Genomic DNA, 19,527 nt, shown 5'->3' on the forward strand with positions numbered 1-19,527 from the left:
AAATATATTATTTGTTTTTTGAAAAAACTTATACTCCTACTCCGTATATGCAGGAGGGAGTTATTAGTATACGATAGTAGGCTACAGGACGGACGGCCGTTCCAAGATTGCTTACTTGCAGGCGCGTATGCACGTCACGGTCTTCACATCACGCCATGCCCGCCGTCGTTGCCAGCGAAGATGCCAGTCTGGGACACCCAGTCCTCGATCATCTCCTGCGCCGCGCGCCCGTTGCCCGCCGGCACGAAGTGCCCCGCCCCGTACACCACCACGTGCGCCAGCGCGCCGTGGCTCTGCACGTACCCGGCAAGCTCCCCCTCGCCGCCGCCGGTGCGCCACACACTGCGCTCGGCCTCCCGGAACGCGGCGATGCCGTCCCACTCCACCTCTGCCAGCCACGCCTCCACCGACGCCACCCCGTCCCGCAGGTCCCGGACCCCCTCGTACAGCAGCACGCGCATCCCCGGCGCCCGCAGCAGCTCCTCCACCTCCGGCCTGGCGCTCTTCATCCCGTCCTCCCGCAGCGCCGCCGCCACCGCCGCCGAGCACGACTGGAACATCACGTTGTCCACCGTCGCGCCCAGGGCCGCCTTCACCTCGCCCATGTTCAGGAACGCGTCCAGCGCGTCGGCGTCCAGCCACCGGCCCTCGTTCACCACGTCGAACAGCGTGGGCATCCCAATGTCCTCCTGCAGCCGCGACAGCACCCGCGCGCGCGCGTCCGTCGCCTCGCCCCACCGTCCGGCCCTCGCCAGCGCCACCGTCTCCGCCTGCAGCGCCTCCAGCTCCACCCGCTGCCGCGCGTTGATGAGGCCCATGAAGTAGGCCGTGTCGGCGAACGTGGCCACCTGCGCCACGGGGTCCACCAGCCCGTTGCCGATGGCCACGCCGCGGAGGTTGACGCGCATGCGCGGCGGGAGCGCCTGGTTCGCTGCCAGGATGCGCGAGGCCGCGGCGGGCACGTACTTGCCGCCGTAGCTCTCGCCGGCGAGGAAGAAGGGGCGCGCGCGGAAGGAGGCCGGGTGGAGCGCGTAGAAGGCCTGGATTGCGGCGAGCGTCTGCTCCGCGATGACGGACTGGTTCGTGGGGATGGCCTCCGGTGACGGCGCGGCGCTGAAGCCGGTGCCGAGCGGGCTGTCGAAGAAGAGCAGCCCGAAGCGGCGGTTCCACGCGAAGGGGTTGGGCGACAGGGAGCCGTTGGCGCCGGAGGTGACGACGAGGGAGTAGGGCCCGATCTGGAAGAAGTTGCTGAGCTGGCCGGAGCATCCCGGGCCGCCATCGAGCCAGAGGATCAGCGGCGCGGCGTCGAGCGGGTCGGTGGCCTCGTAGAACGCGAAGAAGAGGGACGCGTTGGCGGATGCGTCGACGGGGAGGTAGCCGGAGCTGGTCGGGCGAGCTTCGACGGGGAACACTTGGGCCGCCGCATCCGAGACCGAGTGCGAGAGCAGTACAAGGAGAAGGAGCTGGAGCATGGGAGGAAGCGGCCATGCCATGGTTCGAGCGGTTCGAGCGGCCCGACGCTTTGGAACGTTGCGGCTTGTCTGGATGCCAGGTAGATATATATACAGCTTTGTAGAGCTGGTCATTCTTGTCCGGTATATATCGTCATCATCATCCAAATCATCGACGCAACGTCTCTCCGGCGACGGTGTGAGTTACGTGCATGCGAGTGAAACGTTCGTATCGACGTACGGGTTAATGAGCAGTAATGCTACACCTAGGAAATCATTGGTTAATGAGTGAGGAGAGTGGATGTAAGGTTCAGGCGCACGAACGTGCATTTTCTCAGCGCGTTCGTCGCCCGAATCTTATCCTACACCATCTAGTGCATAAAAGTGCATTAAGATTGGTGAAGTTGTTTTGCGAACAAGTCCCTATTCTTTATCCAATTTTCAGCAGGAGGTCCTCTCAGTTTGTGAAGTTCTTCACAGGTTACAGTGTGGATCCACTGTAGTCATCATAAAGTTCAGATCGAATTTTTGTGCAGTTCCTTACAATCTTGTTATGGATCTTTTATGTGAATATGAAGTTCTTCAATAATTGTTATAAGTAACCTTTATCCCATACAAATATCCATGTGAAGTTCTTCACATATCCATGTAAATTCCATAAAAATATCCATGTAAATCCATGTGAAGTTCTTCGCATATCCATGTAAATTCGATAAAAAGATCCATGTAAATTCGACAAAAAGATCTATGCACACAGAAAAAGGAACAAACGCCGGTAGATATGGGGATCTGCCGGCCACAACGGTGGAGCACGAGGATGACGGCAGCGCGAGCGGAGGAGGGTGTAAGGCGGGCGCATCCGTGCCGGCTGTCGGAAACGGCGATGCCATGGTGCGAGCGGCTCGATCGGCTCAACGTTTTGGTAAGTTGCGGCTTGTCTGGATGCCAGGTATATATATACATCTTTGTTGAGCTGGTCACTCTTGTCCGGTATCGTCATCATCATCGAAATCATCGATGCGACGTCTCTCCAGTGTGAGTTACGTGCATGTGAGTGAAACGTTTCTAGCGACGTGGGCGGACCCAGGATTAAAATTAAGAGGGGGCAAAAATATGCTAATGAGGACAAAATCCCATGCTAAGTGGGGTCAAAATGACTCTTTTAAGTTTACTACTCCCTCCGTCCGTTAATAGATGTCCAGTGGCTCGTCTAAATTTGAATGTATCTATGCCTAAACACGTTTAGATACATTCGAATTTAAACAAATTTTTGACATCTAAAAATGGATAGGTGTAGTATTACAAAGAGACAAAAAATTAAGTGGGGGCATTTGCCCCCCCCCCCCCCATCTAACACTCTAAATCTGCCCATGGCGACGTACGTTAATGAGTGAGGATAGTGGAGATTGTCTCGTGCATGCGGTTGCCGTGTAACTCCACTGATTTACGATCGTGCTAGCTAATATCATTAAGATCTTCTTGTTTTAGAAATTGTACTGTACTATTAAAAAAAAAAGTAACTCAACTTTATCTAAACATAGTCATATCTAGATTGTAGACGAGTTTTTAGTGTATAGTTTAAGAGAGGAAGTAGGCATATTAACACGTAATAAAGTATAATTGTTTCGTGCACAGGACCTAGTCATTTCTCAATCAGAGACGGTAACTAGTCACATTGGGACGAAGGCCGGAAAACAACAGCTCCAAGTCATCAAGACCAGATTAAACTCGTTTAACCACTACTACGGTACTACCGCAGACAGTGCATTTGCTACCACATGAGTAACTAAGCACGTTTAGGTTATGCGGTGATTCAAATCATATTAACCTATTTTAGTTTGTTTTTCTTATCTAGAACACAGATTTCTAATATAAAAAAGTGGTTTCAAAATTTTGGTATGAATATTTGTTGGTCAAAAAAAAAATCAAACCAGAAATTCGCGTTCTACTAGAAAACCAAGCTAAAATAAGTTTACATGGCTTGAATCTTCGTATAACCCAGGGTTGCATAGTTACCTATGTGGGTAGCGGGTCTTTTCCCCACGTAAAATTCGAATGCACAACCACTCCAAACGAATGTACTACTAGGGTGCCAAAAAGTCTAAGATGAGATTGCCACTAAGCAGCCGATATGACGTACGCCGCGGCAGCAACGAGTGTTTGTAGCCACTACCACGTTACGGTTCGGCCGATCTGAACGTGCCTAACTCATGTGTGTGCACGTGATCATCATATCTCTACGTGCCACAGCTTGTTGCAGTTCACTAAGGGTGTGTTCGGTTGTAGAATGAGATAGAATGGAATGGAATGGTTCCATTCCACTGGAACGGAATGGTTCCATTCCACTCCATTCGCGTGTTCGGTTGGGAGGAAAATAGGTAGAATGGAATGTCTCCATCTAAGCTTAATTTTGAGCCTAAACTGAATTTACTTTGTGCTAAACTAGTTTTGTCCAGCACCAGGCCGAGATTTGCCCGCCCGCCGCGAGCAATAGTTCGCGAAACCACCGCCGTTGCCCGCTGGAATCGTCGCCGCCGCCCGCTGGAATCGCCGCCGCCGCGCCCGCGGGAACCTCCGCGGCCGCTCGCAGGAATCGTCGCCGCCGCGCCCCACGGGAACCGCCGCCGCCGCTCGCGGAATCGCCGCCACCGCGACCTGCAGGAACCGCCGCCGCCGCGCCCGCGCGGAACCGCCGCCGCCGCCACGGCAGCCCCGCCGCCGCCCGCAGGAACCGCCGCCGTCGCGCGCACGAGACAGAGGAAGAGCCGCTCGCAGGAATCGTCGCCGCCGCGCCCCACAGGAACCGCCGCCGCCGCTCGCAGGAATCGCCGCCACCGCGACCTGCAGGAACCGCCGCCGCCACAGCAGCCCCGCCGCCGCCCGCAGGAACCGCCGCCGTCGCGCGCACGAGACAGAGGAAGAGCTGCCAGACGGTGTGGCAAGGGAGAGACGAGGGGCAAGGGAGAGATTATGTCGTTTTCTTGTTGACAGTGGGTTGACAAAGTTGTTTAGCCAGCCGTTCCTCCACATTCCACCGATTTGGTGGAATGGGTTGGTTCCGCATATAGAGGGAATATTCCTTTTTGTGGAACTAGTTGGTTCCGTTCCTCCGCACAACCGAACACTGGAATGGGGTCTAGGTGCGGAACCGTTCCATCCCACTCCTCCTCATTCTGAAACCGAACACACCCTAAACATGCTTGCGGCGACAAAGTTAACTAACCCAAACATGCAAACATGGTTCATCGATGTAGGTGTAGGTGTGTACTAGTACTACATGTAAACATGTTACTCCTTTATTCCAAATGAACTGACGCATGGGTCAATCGTTTGTTGTTCAATGGATCATATTACCATGGATCAATCGTATGATGATCAAGGGACTTATGGACCATCGCTTTAATCAATACTACCCCGTTTCAAGGTATAAGGCGCACGCGTATTTCAAGACGAACTTTGACCATAAAAATTGAGCAACAAAATCTTGATTATATTATATGTAATTAGTATCGTTGGATTCGTATTGAAAAACACTTTTTAATAATATTAATTTCATACAAATACTATTTATCTATTTAAAGTAATTCTTGATCAAACAAAAAGCTCGTAAAACGAGAGCGCATTATTCCTTGAAACGGAGGTAGTATGTTTATAAGGGGCCAGGTGCTGTCTGAGATCACCTATATTTTCTTGGCCAAGCTGCGAGACAACCCAAAAAAATGAAAACATACATAATTGGTGTCTAAAATGGATCAGGTTGTTGAAGATACCGAGGGGTAGCAGCTTCGGCCCAAGCATCCGGTTCTGAATTCCCAAGGCATGATGTCATTTCATCTCAACTACTTCTAATACATCTTGGACACACCAAAGGGCACAGTGGCGCCGACCTTCCTGCCAGCACCCCTGGTGCTAGCCAATGCCACGGCGGCGACGACGATGCCATTGAGAAACCTCATGCATATATCGGTGGTCTCCGCCGCTAGTTTGTCCAGAGGGGGTGACGCTCTCATGCACGGAGCGGTGGCATTAGGAGTCGTGCCTTTGGTGGTGTATCTAAGGGTGTCAAGTGGGATCCCACTTTTATCCCACTTGTAGTATAATTTGACTTTTTTCGTACAAATTTTAACATCAAAATTTAAACTACATAGTACAAAATGACATCCCACCGGGATCCCACCTTGACACCCTAGGTGTATCAGCATATGCATAGCCCCCCATGATGCACGGATCAATCATGTGATGATTTTTTTTTTATTAAAGAGAAGGCCTAAGCCCTGCGTTAAATTAATAACGCCCGATGGGACGGAAACCAGTACAACGACGCTTACAACGACCTGCTGGGGTTACCAGCTCAACATTACAGCATAGGAGGACAACAGGAGATACAAAGAGGGGAACAAGCAGCGCTAACTAGGAACTAGGTAGATATCTTGAGCCCAGCGAAGAAGCGAAGAATCCTGCCGAGAGGGCGCGGCGCCGACACCTGCCCGTACTAACGGACCTCCCGAACGGAAACGAGCACGCCCATGACCGAAGGAGCTTGGTTGACTTCATGATTCGAGATTCTCGAAGGAGGAGGGCTTGAATGCGACGCCTCCAAGGAGGAAGACGGCGCCAAGGGCGTCGACGTCGCCTGCACTGGCCAAGGCCTTGCCGAGCTTTCGCCCTAGCCCAAACACCACCCCAAAGACGCAACCTTGACGCTTGTCGAACGACACACTGAGTCCATGGTTTGAAGAAGATATCATCGGCGTCACCCGTGGCAAGACGCCAAGCTAGACAACCACCCCTGGGTTTCTAGGTAGCCGACCGAACCGGGATAACCACCGTGTAACTGTAACCAGGAGACAATGGCGGCGAGAAGTGCAAGGAGGGTGAGAGGGTGAGCCTAGAGTCGATGAAGATAGACTTCGCCCTGACCGAAGAAGCGCGCAAGTTTTGCACGGAGGCGTGATCCAGCCACACGAAAGGAGGGAGATTTGGTGGCGCCTCCAAGAAGGTAAATGGCGTCAAGGACGTCATCGTCACCCGCACCGGCCGTAGCCTTGCACGGCTTTCGCCGGTTTCCCGTCCCGTACCCGATAGCCGGCCACCACCTGTGAGACCGTAGAGAGGAATCGAAACCGGACACCGCCGACGACACCTCCTCAAGTGTTGCCGGCCCAAGGAGATGGGGAGACTCAAACCCAAGAGTCACCAACTCCAAGCTCATCGCCGACACCGACCGCACCAATCAAGCAAGCAAGCGCTCCAAGACCACGCGGTGGCCTGTCCACTCCGCCTTAGTTCATCCCATCTCACAGAATGACCCAACCAATCTCGGATCTGAAGAAAAAAGGTTCATTTACCGCGGAAATGGCCCAGCACCTCGTCAAGAACATGGCGAGGCGACAGCGAGAGACAGGTGCTACACACCACCACCTCCGCATCACCCGAGTGACCGCGGCCGGTAGCAGTCCAACACCAGGCAGCGTTGTCCACCCCTGGAGCAGCGCCGCCGCTCGAGCCCACCCCTGGAGCCGAGCCCACCAAATTGCCCAGGCCGCCGCCCGGCATCCAAGGCCACGCCGCCCCGCCGCCCTCACGGCCGGAGATGCGAGCCAAACATGTAGGATAACGTTGCATAGAAAACAAAAATTTTCCTACCGCGAACACGCAATCCAAGCCAAGATGCAATCTAGAAGACGGTAGCAACGAGGGGTATCGAGTCTCACCCTTGAAGAGATTCCAAAGCCTACAAGATGAGGCTCTTGTTGCTGCGGTAGACGTTCACTTGCCGCTTGCAAAAGCGCGTAGAAGATCTTGATCACGATCGGTTCCGGCGCCACGAACGGGCAGCACCTCCGTACTCGGTCACACGTTCGGTTGTTGATGAAGACGACGTCCACCTCCCCGTTCCGGCGGGCAGCGGAAGTAGTAGCTCCTCTTGAATCCGACAGCACGACGGCGTGGTGTCGGTGGCGGTGTAGAAGTCCGGCGGAGCTTCGCTAAGCTATGCGGGATGTGGAGGAGCGGGCGGCTAGGGTTTGGGGAGAGGGGGGCGCCGGCCACTATAGGGGTGCGGCCACCTTGGTGGTGTTTGAGGTGGCCGGCCCCCTCCCCTTGGCCCTCATTATATAGGTGGAACCCCAAGAGGTGGTGTCCAAGTCTTCGAATAAGACCCGAACCAAATCCTTCCATAGGAGGGGGCAATCCTAGCCCAACTAGGACTCCCACCCAAAGGTGGGATTCCCACCTCCCATGTGGGGTTTGGCCGGCCCCTAAGGGGGAGCCCACTTGGGACTCCTCCCCCACTAGGGTTGGCCGGCCATGGAGGTGGAGTCCCTTGTGGACTCCACCTTCCTTGGTGGTTTCTTCCGGACTTTTCTAGAACCTTCTAGAACCTTCCATAGAACCTTCCGCGACATTTTATTCACATAAAATGACATCCTATATATGAATCTTATTCTCCGGACCATTCCGGAACTCCTCGTGATGTCCGGGATCACATCCGGGACTTCGAACAAATATTCCAACTCCATTCCATATTCAAGAACTACCATTTCAACATCCAACTTTAAGTGTGTCACCCTACGGTTCGTGAACTATGCGGACATGGTTGAGTACTCACTCCGACCAATAACCAATAGCGGGATCCGGAGATCCATAATGGCTCCCACATATTCAACGATGACTTTAGTGATCGAATGAACCATTCACATACGATACCAATTCCTTTTGTCACGCGATATTTTACTTGTCCGAGGTTTGATCTTCGGTATCACTCCATACCTTGTTCAACCTCGTTTCCGACAAGTACTCTTTACTCGTACCGTGGTATGTGGTCTCTTATGAACTCATTCATATGCTTGCAAGACATTAGACGACATTCCACCGAGAGGGCCCAGAGTATATCTATCCGTCATCGGGATGGACAAATCCCACTCGTTGATCCATATGCCTCAACTCATACTTTCCGGATACTTAATCCCACCTTTATAGCCACCCATTTACGCAGTGGTGTTTGGTGTAATCAAAGTACCTTTCCGGTATAAGTGATTTACATGATCTCATGGTCGTAAGGACTAGGTAACTATGTATTGAAAGCTTATAGCAAATAACTTAATGACGAGATCTTATGCTACGCTTAAATGGGTGTGTCCATTACATCATTCATATAATGATATAACCTTGTTATTAATAACATCCAATGTTCATGATTATGAAACTAATCATCCATTAATCAACAAGCTAGTTTAAGAGGCATACTAGGGACTTCTTGTTGTCTACATATCACACATGTACTAATGTTTCGGTTAATACAATTATAGCATGACATATAAACATTTATCATAAACATAGAGATATAAATAATAACCACTTTTATTATTGCCTCTAGGGCATATCTCCTTCGATCTCCCACTTGCACTAGAGTCAATAATCTAGATTACATTGTAATATACCTAACACCCATGGCATTCTGGTGTTGGTCATGCTTTGCCCTAGGGAGAGCTTTAGTCAACGGATCCGCTACATTCGGATCGGTGTGTACTTTGCAAATCTTTACTTCTCCATCTTCGATGTACTCGCGAATCGAGTGGTAACGCAGCTTGATATGCTTCAGCCTCTTGTGTGACCTTGGCTCTTGTGCATTGGCGATGGCACCCATGTTATCACAAGTAAATGATTAATGGGTCCAATGCACTAGGAACCACACCGAGCTCTACAATGAACCTCTTCATCCATACCGCTTCGATGAAGCCTCCGAAGCCGCTATGTACTCCGATTCCGTTGAAGACTTCGCCACCGTGCACCGCTTCGAGCTTGCCCAGACTTATCGCAAGCACCATTCAATATAAACACGTACCCAGATTGTGACTTAGAGTCATCAGGATCAGTGTTCCAACTTGCATCGGTGTAACCATTTACAACGAGCTCTTGGTCACCTCCATAACAAAGAAACATATCCTTAGTTCTTTTCAAGTACTTCAGGATATTCTTGACCGCTGTCCAGTGTTCCATTCCTGGATCACTTTGATATCTCGCTAGTCAAACTAACGAAGCATGTGCTATATCCGGTCTAGTACATAGCATGGCATACATGATAGATCCTACCGCCGAGGCATAGGGGATATTACTCATCCTTTCTCTTTCTTCGTAGCCGGTCCTTGAGTCTTACTCAAGACCTTGCCGTAACATAGGTAAGAACCCTTTCTTACTTTCGTCCATTCTAAATTTCTTTAGAATCTTGTCCAGATATGTACTCGATAGCCCTATTAGGCGTCTTGATCTATCTCTATAAATCTTGATGCCTAATATACGATGCTTCACCAAGGTCTTTCATTGAAAAACTATTATTCAAATAACCTTTTACATCGCTTAATAGTTCTATATCATTCCCAATTAATAATATGTCATCTACATATAATATCGGGAATGCTACGGAGCTCCCACTCACTTTCTTGTAAATACAGGCCTCTCCATGACACTGTATAAACCCAAAGTCTTTGATCACCTTATCAAAGCGTCGGTTCCAACTTCTTGATGCTTGCTTCAGTCCATAGATTGAACGCTGAAGTTTGCATACTTTGTCAAGCATTTTTAGGATCGACAAAACCTTTGGGTTGTACCATATACAACTCTTCCTCAATGTCTCCATTAAGGAACGCCGTTTTGACATCCATCCGCCAAATCTCATAATCGAAAAATGCAGCTATTGCTAACAAAATCCTCACAGATTTTAGCTTCGCTACAGTGAGAAAGTCTCATCGTAGTCAACTCCTTGAATTTGTCGGAAACCCTTTGCGACAAGTCGAGCTTTATAGACAGTAATATTACCATCAGCATCTGTTTTTCTCTTGAAGATCCATTTATTCTCGACAGCCTTTCGGCTATCGGGTAAGTCTACCAAAGTCCATACTTTGTTATCATACATGGATCCCATTTCGGATTTCATGGCTTCTTGCCATTTGTTGGAATCCGGGCTCATCATTGCTTCTTCATACGTCGCAGGGTCCTCATCATTGTTATCCACAATCATGACATTTAGACAAGGATCATACCAATCAGGAGTGGCACGTTCCCTTGTCGATCTGCGAGGTTCAGTAGTTTCCTCGTTCGAAGTTTCATGATCATTATCATTAGCTTCCTCTCTTGCCGGTGTAGGCGGTACAGGTACAACTTCCGGTACTGCGCTACTTTGATCAACGAGTATAGATTCATCAATCTCATCGAGTTCTACTTTTCTTCCAGTCACTTCTTTAGTGAGAAATTCTTTCTCAAGAAAGGTTCCGTTCTTTGCAACAAATATTTTGCCTTCGGATTTGTGATAGAAAGTATACCCTATAGTTTCCTTAGGGTATCCTATGAAGACGCATTTCTCCGCTTTGGGTTCTAGCTTGTCCGGTTGTAACTTCTTTACATAGGCTTCGCAACCCCAAACTTTCGAGAACGACTGACTTAGGTTTCTTATTAAACCATAATTCATACGGTGTCGTTTCTACGGATTTTGATGGTGCTCTATTTAAAGTGAATGCGGCTGTCTCTAATGCATAACTCCAAAATGATAATGGCAAATCAGTAAGAGACATCATAGAACGAACCATATCTAAAAGAGTTCGATTACGACGTTCGGATACACCGTTTCGTTGTGGTGTTCCCGGCGGTGTCAATTGTGAAAGTATTCCGCATTTCTTTAAATGCATGCCAAACTCATAACTCAGATATTCACCTCCACGATCGGATCGTAGAAATTTTATCTTCTTGTTACGTTGATTTTCTACTTCACTTTGAAATTCCTTAAACTTCTCGAAAGTTTCGGATTTATGTTTCATGAAATAGATATACCCATATCTACTCAGATCATCTGTGAAGGTTAGAACATAACGATAACCACCGCGCGATGCTACACTCATTGGTCCGCACACATCGGTATGTATGATTTCCAATAAGTCAGTAGCTCGCTCCATTATGTCAGAAAATGGAGTCTTAGTCATTTTTCCCATTAGACATGCTTCGCATCTATCAAGTGACTCAAAGTCAAGTGATTCAAGTAATCCATCAGTATGGAGTTTCTTCATGCGCTTCACTCCAATATGACCAAGACGACGATGCCACATATAAGTAGAATTATCATTCAATTTAATTCGCTTAGCATCAATGTTATGTATATGCGTATCACTACTATCGAGATCTAACGAAATAAGCCATTCTTTTGTGGTGCTCGACCATAAAAGATATTATTCATAAAAATAGAACAACCATTATTCTCGGACTTGAATGAATAACCGTCTTGCATTAAACAAGATCCGGATATAATGTTCATGCTCAACGCGGGTACAAAATAACAATTATTTAGGCTTAAAACTAATCCCGAAGGTAGATGTAGAGGAAGTGTGCCGACAGCGATCACATCGACTTTGGATCCATTTCCAACGCGCATTGTCACTTCATCTTTCGGTAGTCTTCGTTTATTCTTTAGTTCCTGTTTCGAGTTACGGATATGAGCAACCGAACCAGTATCAAATACCCGAGTACTAGAACGAGAACCGAGTGAGATAAACATCTATAACATGTATATCGGATATACCTTCTTTCTTCTTCTTGACAAGGCCGCTCTTCGGATCAGCCAAATACTTGGAGCAATTACGCTTCCGGTGTCCCTTCTCCTTGCGATAATAGCACTCAGCATCAGGCTTAGGGCCGTTCTTAGGTTTCATAGGAGGCGTGGCAGCTTTCTTGCCACCCTTCTTGAATTTTCCCTTAGACTTGCCCTGTTTCTTGAAACTAGTGGTTTTGTTGACCATCAACACTTGGTGCTCTTTCTTGATCTCAATCTCAGCAGCTTTTAGCATGCCAAAGAGTTCAGGTAACTCCTTGTTCATGTTCCGCATATTGTAGTTCATCACAAAGTTCTTGTAACTTGGTGGCAGTGATTGAAGGACACGATTAATCCCCAGTCTGTTAGGAATCACTATTCCCAAGTCACTGAGTTTCTTCGCATGCCCGGTCATGGCGAGCATGTGCTCACTAATGGAGCTGCCTTCTTCCATCATACAGCTGAAGAAATGTTTCGATGCTTCATAGCATTCCACGGCCGCATGAGTCTCGAAAATAGTCTTCAACTCTTTCATCAACTCATGAGGATCGTGGTGCTCAAAACGTTTTTGAAGATCGGATTCCGGATCGCACAGGATGGCACACCGAACTTGAGAGTACCGAGTTTTCCGAGTCTCGTAAACAGCTTTTACTTCATCGGTTTCAGTTTCTGCAGGAGGGTCACCTAGCGGTGCATCAAGCACATATTGCAGATTTCCGCCGGAGAGGAAGATCCTCACATGACGGAACCAGTCGGTGAAGTTGCTACCGTTGCTCTTAAGCTTTTCTTTCTCTAGGAACTGGTTAAAATTGATTGGGGACGCCATCTCTACAACATATATTTGCAATAGTTTAGACTAAGTTTATGACAAATTGAGTTCAAATTTTAATTCAATATAATTAAAAATCTAGGTGAACTCCCACTCAAAACAATATCCCTCGCATTGTCTTAGTGATCACACGAACCAAATCCACCACACCATAGTCCGATCATCACGAGACAAGGTGTAATTTCAATGGCGAACACTCAAAGTGTTCATCATATCAATCATATGATTCATGCTCTACCTTTCGGTATCACGTGTTCCGAGACCATGTCCGTACATGCTAGGCTCGTCAAGGCCACCTTAGTATCCGCATGTGCAAAACCGGCTTGCACCCGTTGTATGCACTTGTTGATTCTATCACACCCGATCATCACGAGATGCTTCGAAACGACAAGTCTTGGCAACGGTGCTACTAAGGATGAACACTTTATTATCTTGAGATTTTAGTGAGGGATCATCTTATAATGCTACCGTCGCGATCTAAGCAAAATAAGATGCATAAAAGGATTAACATCACATGCAGTTCATATGTGATATGATATGGCCCTTTTGTCTTTGCGCCTTTGATCTTCATCTCCAAAGCACGGACATGATCTCCATCATCTTCGGGCATGATCTCCATCATCGTCGGCGAAGCACCAAGGTCAATGGCGCCGTCTTCATGATTGTCCTCCATGTAGCAACTATTACAACTACTTTGAAATACTACTCAACATGAAATTTAAAGACAACCATAAGGCTCATGCCGGTTGCCACAATACAATAATGATCATCTCATACATATTCATCATCACATTATGGCCATATCACATCACCAAACCCTGCAAAAACAAGTTAGACGCTCTCTAATTTGGTTTGCATATTTTACGTGGTTTAGGGTTTTCGATATAGATCTAATCTACCTACGAACATGAACCACAACGTTGATACTAATGTTGTCAATAGAAGAGTAAATTGAATCTTTACTATAGTAGGAGAGACAGACACCCGCAAAGCCTCTTATGCAATACAAGTTGCATGTCGAACGAGGAACAAGTCTCATGAACGCGGTCATGTAAAGTTAGTCCGAGCCGCTTCATCCCACTATGCCATAAAGATGCAAAGTACTCAACTAAAGATAACAAGAGCATCAACGCCCACAAACCATTGTGTTCTACTCGTGCAACCATCTATGCATAGACACGGCTCGATACCACTCGTAGGATAACGTTGCATAGAAAACAAAAATTTTCCTACCGCGAACACGCAATCCAAGCCAAGATGCAATCTAGAAGACGGTAGCAACGAGGGGTATCGAGTCTCACCCTTGAAGAGATTCCAAAGCCTACAAGATGAGGCTCTTGTTGCTGCGGTAGACGTTCACTTGCCGCTTGCAAAAGCGCGTAGAAGATCTTGATCACGATCGGTTCCGGCGCCACGAACGGGCAGCACCTCCGTACTCGGTCACACGTTCGGTTGTTGATGAAGACGACGTCCACCTCCCCGTTCCAGCGGGCAGCGGAAGTAGTAGCTCCTCTTGAATCCGACGAGCACGACGGCGTGGTGTCGGTGGCGGTGTAGAAGTCCGGCGGAGCTTCGCTAAGCTATGCGGGATGTGGAGGAGCGGGCGGCTAGGGTTTGGGGAGAGGGGGGCGCCGGCCACTATAGGGGTGCGGCCACCTTGGTGGTGTTTGAGGTGGCCGGCCCCCTCCCCTTGGCCCTCATTATATAGGTGGAACCCCAAGAGGTGGTGTCCAAGTCTTCGAATAAGACCCGAACCAAATCCTTCCATAGGAGGGGCAATCCTAGCCCAACTAGGACTCCCACCCAAAGGTGGGATTCCCACCTCCCATGTGGGGGTTGGCCGGCCCCTAAGGGGAGTCCACTTGGGACTCCTCCCCCACTAGGGTTGGCCGGCCATGGAGGTGGAGTCCCTTGTGGACTCCACCTTCCTTGGTGGTTTCTTCCGGACTTTTCTAGAACCTTCTAGAACCTTCCATAGAACCTTCCGCGACATTTTATTCACATAAAATGACATCCTATATATGAATCTTATTCTCCGGACCATTCCGGAACTCCTCGTGATGTCCGGGATCACATCCGGGACTTCGAACAAATATTCCAACTCCATTCCATATTCAAGAACTACCATTTCAACATCCAACTTTAAGTGTGTCACCCTACGGTTCGTGAACTATGCGGACATGGTTGAGTACTCACTCCGACCAATAACCAATAGCGGGATCCGGAGATCCATAATGGCTCCCACATATTCAACGATGACTTTAGTGATCGAATGAACCATTCACATACGATACCAATTCCTTTTGTCACGCGATATTTTACTTGTCCGAGGTTTGATCTTCGGTATCACTCCATACCTTGTTCAACCTCGTTTCCCGACAAGTACTCTTTACTCGTACCGTGGTATGTGGTCTCTTATGAACTCATTCATATGCTTGCAAGACATTAGACGACATTCCACCGAGAGGGCCCGGAGTATATCTATCCGTCATCGGGATGGACAAATCCCACTCGTTGATCCATATGCCTCAACTCATACTTTCCGGATACTTAATCCCACCTTTATAGCCACCCATTTACGCAGTGGTGTTTGGTGTAATCAAAGTACCTTTCCGGTATAAGTGATTTACATGATCTCATGGTCGTAAGGACTAGGTAACTATGTATTGAAAGCTTATAGCAAATAACTTAATGACGAGATCTTATGCTACGCTTAAATGGGTGTGTCCATTACATCATTCATATAATGATATAACCTTGTTATTAATAACATCCAATGTTCATGATTATGAAACTAATCATCCATTAATCAACAAGCTAGTTTAAGAGGCATACTAGGGACTTCTTGTTGTCTACATATCACACATGTACTAATGTTTCGGTTAATACAATTATAGCATGACATATAAACATTTATCATAAACATAGAGATATAAATAATAACCACTTTTATTATTGCCTCTAGGGCATATCTCCTTCAAAACACGGCCGCCGCGCGAGGCAGCGCCGAAGACCACCGCCCGGAGCCGCCGCTCCGGCGCCCAAAAGCCCCCACCGAGTCTGCCCCAACAACCACCCCCGCACCAGCACCTACCCCAACCCCGGCAAATCCAGAGGAGCCGCCGGCCTGGAGAGACGTACCTGGACCGGGGCGGCCGCGGCGGCGACAGCGAGCGCCGGCGAGCCACGCGCGGCGACCTCCCTCCCTGTGGCCGCGCAGAGGAGCCGGGGGCCGAGATCCGAAATCCCCGCCATCCCCTTCACCGGCGCCGTGGTCTTCGACCGGCAGCGCCTCCGGGGGCGGAGAGGGGGGAGGGGGGCGGAGGGGGGCGGAGGGGGGCGGCGGCGGGGAGGGTTAGGGTTTCGCCCCCCGCGTCGCCTGGAGGAGACGACGCGAGGCGCGTGAAAAAGGTACTCAGAGATAATTGAAAGCTCTTTCATCATGTGATGATCAATGGCTCTCTAGATGTTTGTTTGTTGCTCTTTCAGTTTTGTACCCAAGGGTAGCGGCGAGGAGAAGATTTGGGGGCGGTGAGGAGAAGGTTTCGGAGCGGTGAGAGATTGGGACGAACCGCAGGGCCTCTTAATGTACATCGGCGGCAGCGGATGGTTGCACGCAATAATGCCGGCGCGGACGGCCACGCGGCCATGCACAACGAGACGCGTCCCTACGTCGCCTGGGAAAATTGGGACGCCTTTAACGTCGTTTGACCAAAGGTAGGCGACGGGGTTTTAGGCTTCCGAGCCACTGACGGGTCGGGCCCGCGTCGCTTCGCCTTGCTTTTCGTTGTGTTCGGCGTGCCCGGAGCATCCCCTGTGTGGTGGGGACGGGCTCGGGGCGCCGGACACCGTATCGGACCGCGCCGGATAAAAATCGGCTTTGGAGGACGCGGCTGGGAACGTTTTTTTGTCCGGCACGCCCCGAATCCCTTTAGAGGATGCTTTAGGAGGAGCAACTGAAGATGCTCTTAGAGCACATAGCTGAGATGCTCTTAAGAGCATCTCCAACAGGCGCTCTATCCTGCGCTGTATCCAAAAAAGTGGCTGATTTAGCGCGTGGGCGTAAAATTATACTCCAACAAGCGCTCTATCCCGCGCTGTAAAATACAGCTTGAGGCAAAAGCGCTATGTCGTGCACTATATCTACCGCGCCGGATAGAGCGCGCTGTATTCGTCTCGCGCAGAAACAACTACGAATTTTTACAGCTTCAAGGTTTAAAGCTTCTGTTGGAGGTGAATATGCGCTCACGCACAAAACATGGATAGAGCGCGCTGTAAAATGATTTTTACAGCGCCAAATTTAGAGCGCCTGTTGGAGATTCTCTAACTAGGTATCCTAGTGGCAAGTGTTGTTGTGTGTGTGCCTTGGCCTACTCACGGAGTTTAGGCTGAACCTTAAATCTAAGACTAGTCATAACAATGCATTTTACCATAAAGCGCAATATCATACATAATATTAGAGTATGGTAGTATCTTTATTATACTACCTCCGTTTCGACGAATAAGGTGCACGCGTATTTTAAGGCGAACTTTGATCAAGAAAAATTGAACAAGCAAATCTTTATTATATTGTATATATTTAGTATAGTTGGATTCGTATTAAAAATACTTTCTATTGGTGCTTATTTTATATCAAAAATCTTTATATATTTTGAGTAATTCTTTGTGAAAGAAAAAAAATACGCAAAACGAGGTCATCTTATTCATTGGGAATATATGGTATCATGTCGTAGCACTCCATCCATTCATGTTCTAGGTTTAGTCAAATTCAAGCATTGTAAATTTTCATGTTATATGCATTTGGAATTATGGATCGTTGATGTTGATATTTTTTCTTATATTCTAGATGAAACCTTACAAATTTTGACTTGGACTAATTCTAGAACACGAGATAATACTAAACAAGAGAAGTGTCATATTTTTCTACATTTATTAATTGATCCATCTAAATGCAAATTTTGTAAAAGATCTACTTGATATTTATTACAGTATATATCGTGGATCGTATTATGATCTCTCATCATTAATTAGCTTTTTTTGCATACACGAAATTCAAGATACTACCTCTGATACCCCTACTACGGGTAAGAGTTTTTATTACTAGCTTAAACTCTAGAAAATAGTCATACCTCCAAGAAAATTTCAAAATATAAGATATTTTTGGACGCTAAATGAAAAAGCTTAAAATCCGGAACAGTAGTATATGTTGCAGGAACGGGCAACATGTGAGTACGGCCATTCCAAGAATTCGTACGTACAGGCGCGTATGCACGTAACGGTCTTCACATCGCCACACGCCCGCCGCCGCCGCCGTGGTCACCAGCGAAGATGCCAGTCTGGGACACCCAGTCCTCGATCATCTCCTGCGCCGCGCGCCCGTTGCCCGCCGGCACGAAGTGCCCCGCCCCATACACCACGACGTGCGCCAGCGCGCCGTGGCTCTGCACGTACCCGGCAAGCTCACCCTCGCCGCCGGTGGTGCGCCACACACTGCGCTCGGCCTCCCGGAACGCGGCGATGCCGTCCCACTCCACCGCGGCCAGCCACGCCTCCACCGACGCCACCCCGTCCCGCAGATCCCGGATCCCCTCGTAGAGCAGCACGCGCATCGCCGGCGTCCGCAGCAGCTCCTCCACCTCCGGCCTGGCGCTCCTCATCCCGTCCTCCCGCAGCGCCGCCGCCACCGCCGCCGAGCACGACTGGAACACCACGTTGTCCACCGTCGCGCCCAGGGCCGCCTTCACCTCGCCCATGTTCAGGAACGCGTCCAGTGCGTCGGCGTCCAGCCACCGGCCCTCGTTCACCACGTCGAAGAGCGTGGGCATCCCAATGTCCTCCAGCAGCCGCGACAGCACCCGCGCGCGCGCGTCCGTCGCCTCGCCCCACCGTCCGGCCCTCGCCAGCGCCACCGTCTCGGACTGCAGCGCCTCCAGCTCCACCCGCTGCCGCGCGTTGATGAGGCCCATGAAGTAGGCCGTGTCGGCGAACGTGCCCACCTGCGCCACGGGGTCCACCAGCCCGTTGCCGATGGCCACGCCGCGGAGGTTCACGCGCATGTCCAGCGGCAGCGCCTGGTTCGCGGCGAGGATGCGCGTGGCCGCCGCGGGCACGTACTTGCCGCCGTAGCTCTCGCCGGCGAGGAAGAAGGGGCGCGCGCGGAAGGATGCCGGGTGGAGCGCGAAGAAGGCCTGGACTGCCGCGAGCGTCTGCTCCGCGATGACGGACTGGTTCGTGGGGATGGCCTCCGGCGACGGCGCGGCGCTGAAGCCGGTGCCCAGCGGGCTGTCGAGGAAGATTAGGCCGAAGCGGCGGTTCCAGGCGAACGGGTTGGGCGACAGGGAGCCGTTGGCGCCGGAGGTGACGACGAGGGAGTAGGGCCCGATCTGGAAGAAGTTGCTGAGCTGGCCGGAGCATCCCGGGCCGCCATCGAGCCAGAGGATCAGCGGCGTGTCGGCCGGCGCGGCGTCGAGCGGGTCGGCGGCCTCGTAGAACGCGAAGAAGAGGGACGACGCGTTGGTGGACGCGTCGACGGGGAGGTAGCCGGAGCTGGTCGGGCGAGCTTCCAAGGGGAACACTACTTGGGCCGCCGCGTTTGAACCGGAGTGCGAGAGCACGGCGGCGAGCAGGAGAGGCAGAAGGAGCTGGAACGTGGGAGGAAGCGGCGACGCCAT

At 50.0% G+C, this 19,527-nt stretch overlaps 2 protein-coding genes across 2 annotated transcripts; both read right to left on the bottom strand.

Moving 5' to 3' along the window:
* Positions 1-143: 143 nt before the first annotated feature.
* Positions 144-1,493, bottom strand: LOC124648203 (serine carboxypeptidase-like 50). The gene has a single exon (XM_047188000.1). The coding sequence runs from the start codon at positions 1,491-1,493 to the stop codon at positions 144-146; it is 1,350 nt and encodes a 449-aa protein (XP_047043956.1).
* Positions 1,494-18,138: 16,645 nt separating this feature from the next.
* On the bottom strand, positions 18,139-19,527 carry LOC124648204 (serine carboxypeptidase-like 50). The gene has a single exon (XM_047188001.1). It carries the CDS (start codon positions 19,525-19,527, stop codon positions 18,139-18,141), a length of 1,389 nt encoding a protein of 462 aa, XP_047043957.1.

This window comes from Lolium rigidum, chromosome 4 (assembly GCF_022539505.1).
Source record: "Lolium rigidum isolate FL_2022 chromosome 4, APGP_CSIRO_Lrig_0.1, whole genome shotgun sequence".
NCBI lineage: Eukaryota > Viridiplantae > Streptophyta > Magnoliopsida > Poales > Poaceae > Lolium > Lolium rigidum.

Bases quoted from the DNA above. Each gene is read 5' to 3' on its own strand.
- LOC124648203 (XM_047188000.1), bottom strand. From the start codon at position 1,493: ATGGCATGGCCGCTTCCTCCCATGCTCCAGCTCCTTCTCCTTGTACTG.
- LOC124648204 (XM_047188001.1), bottom strand. From the start codon at position 19,527: ATGGCGTCGCCGCTTCCTCCCACGTTCCAGCTCCTTCTGCCTCTCCTG.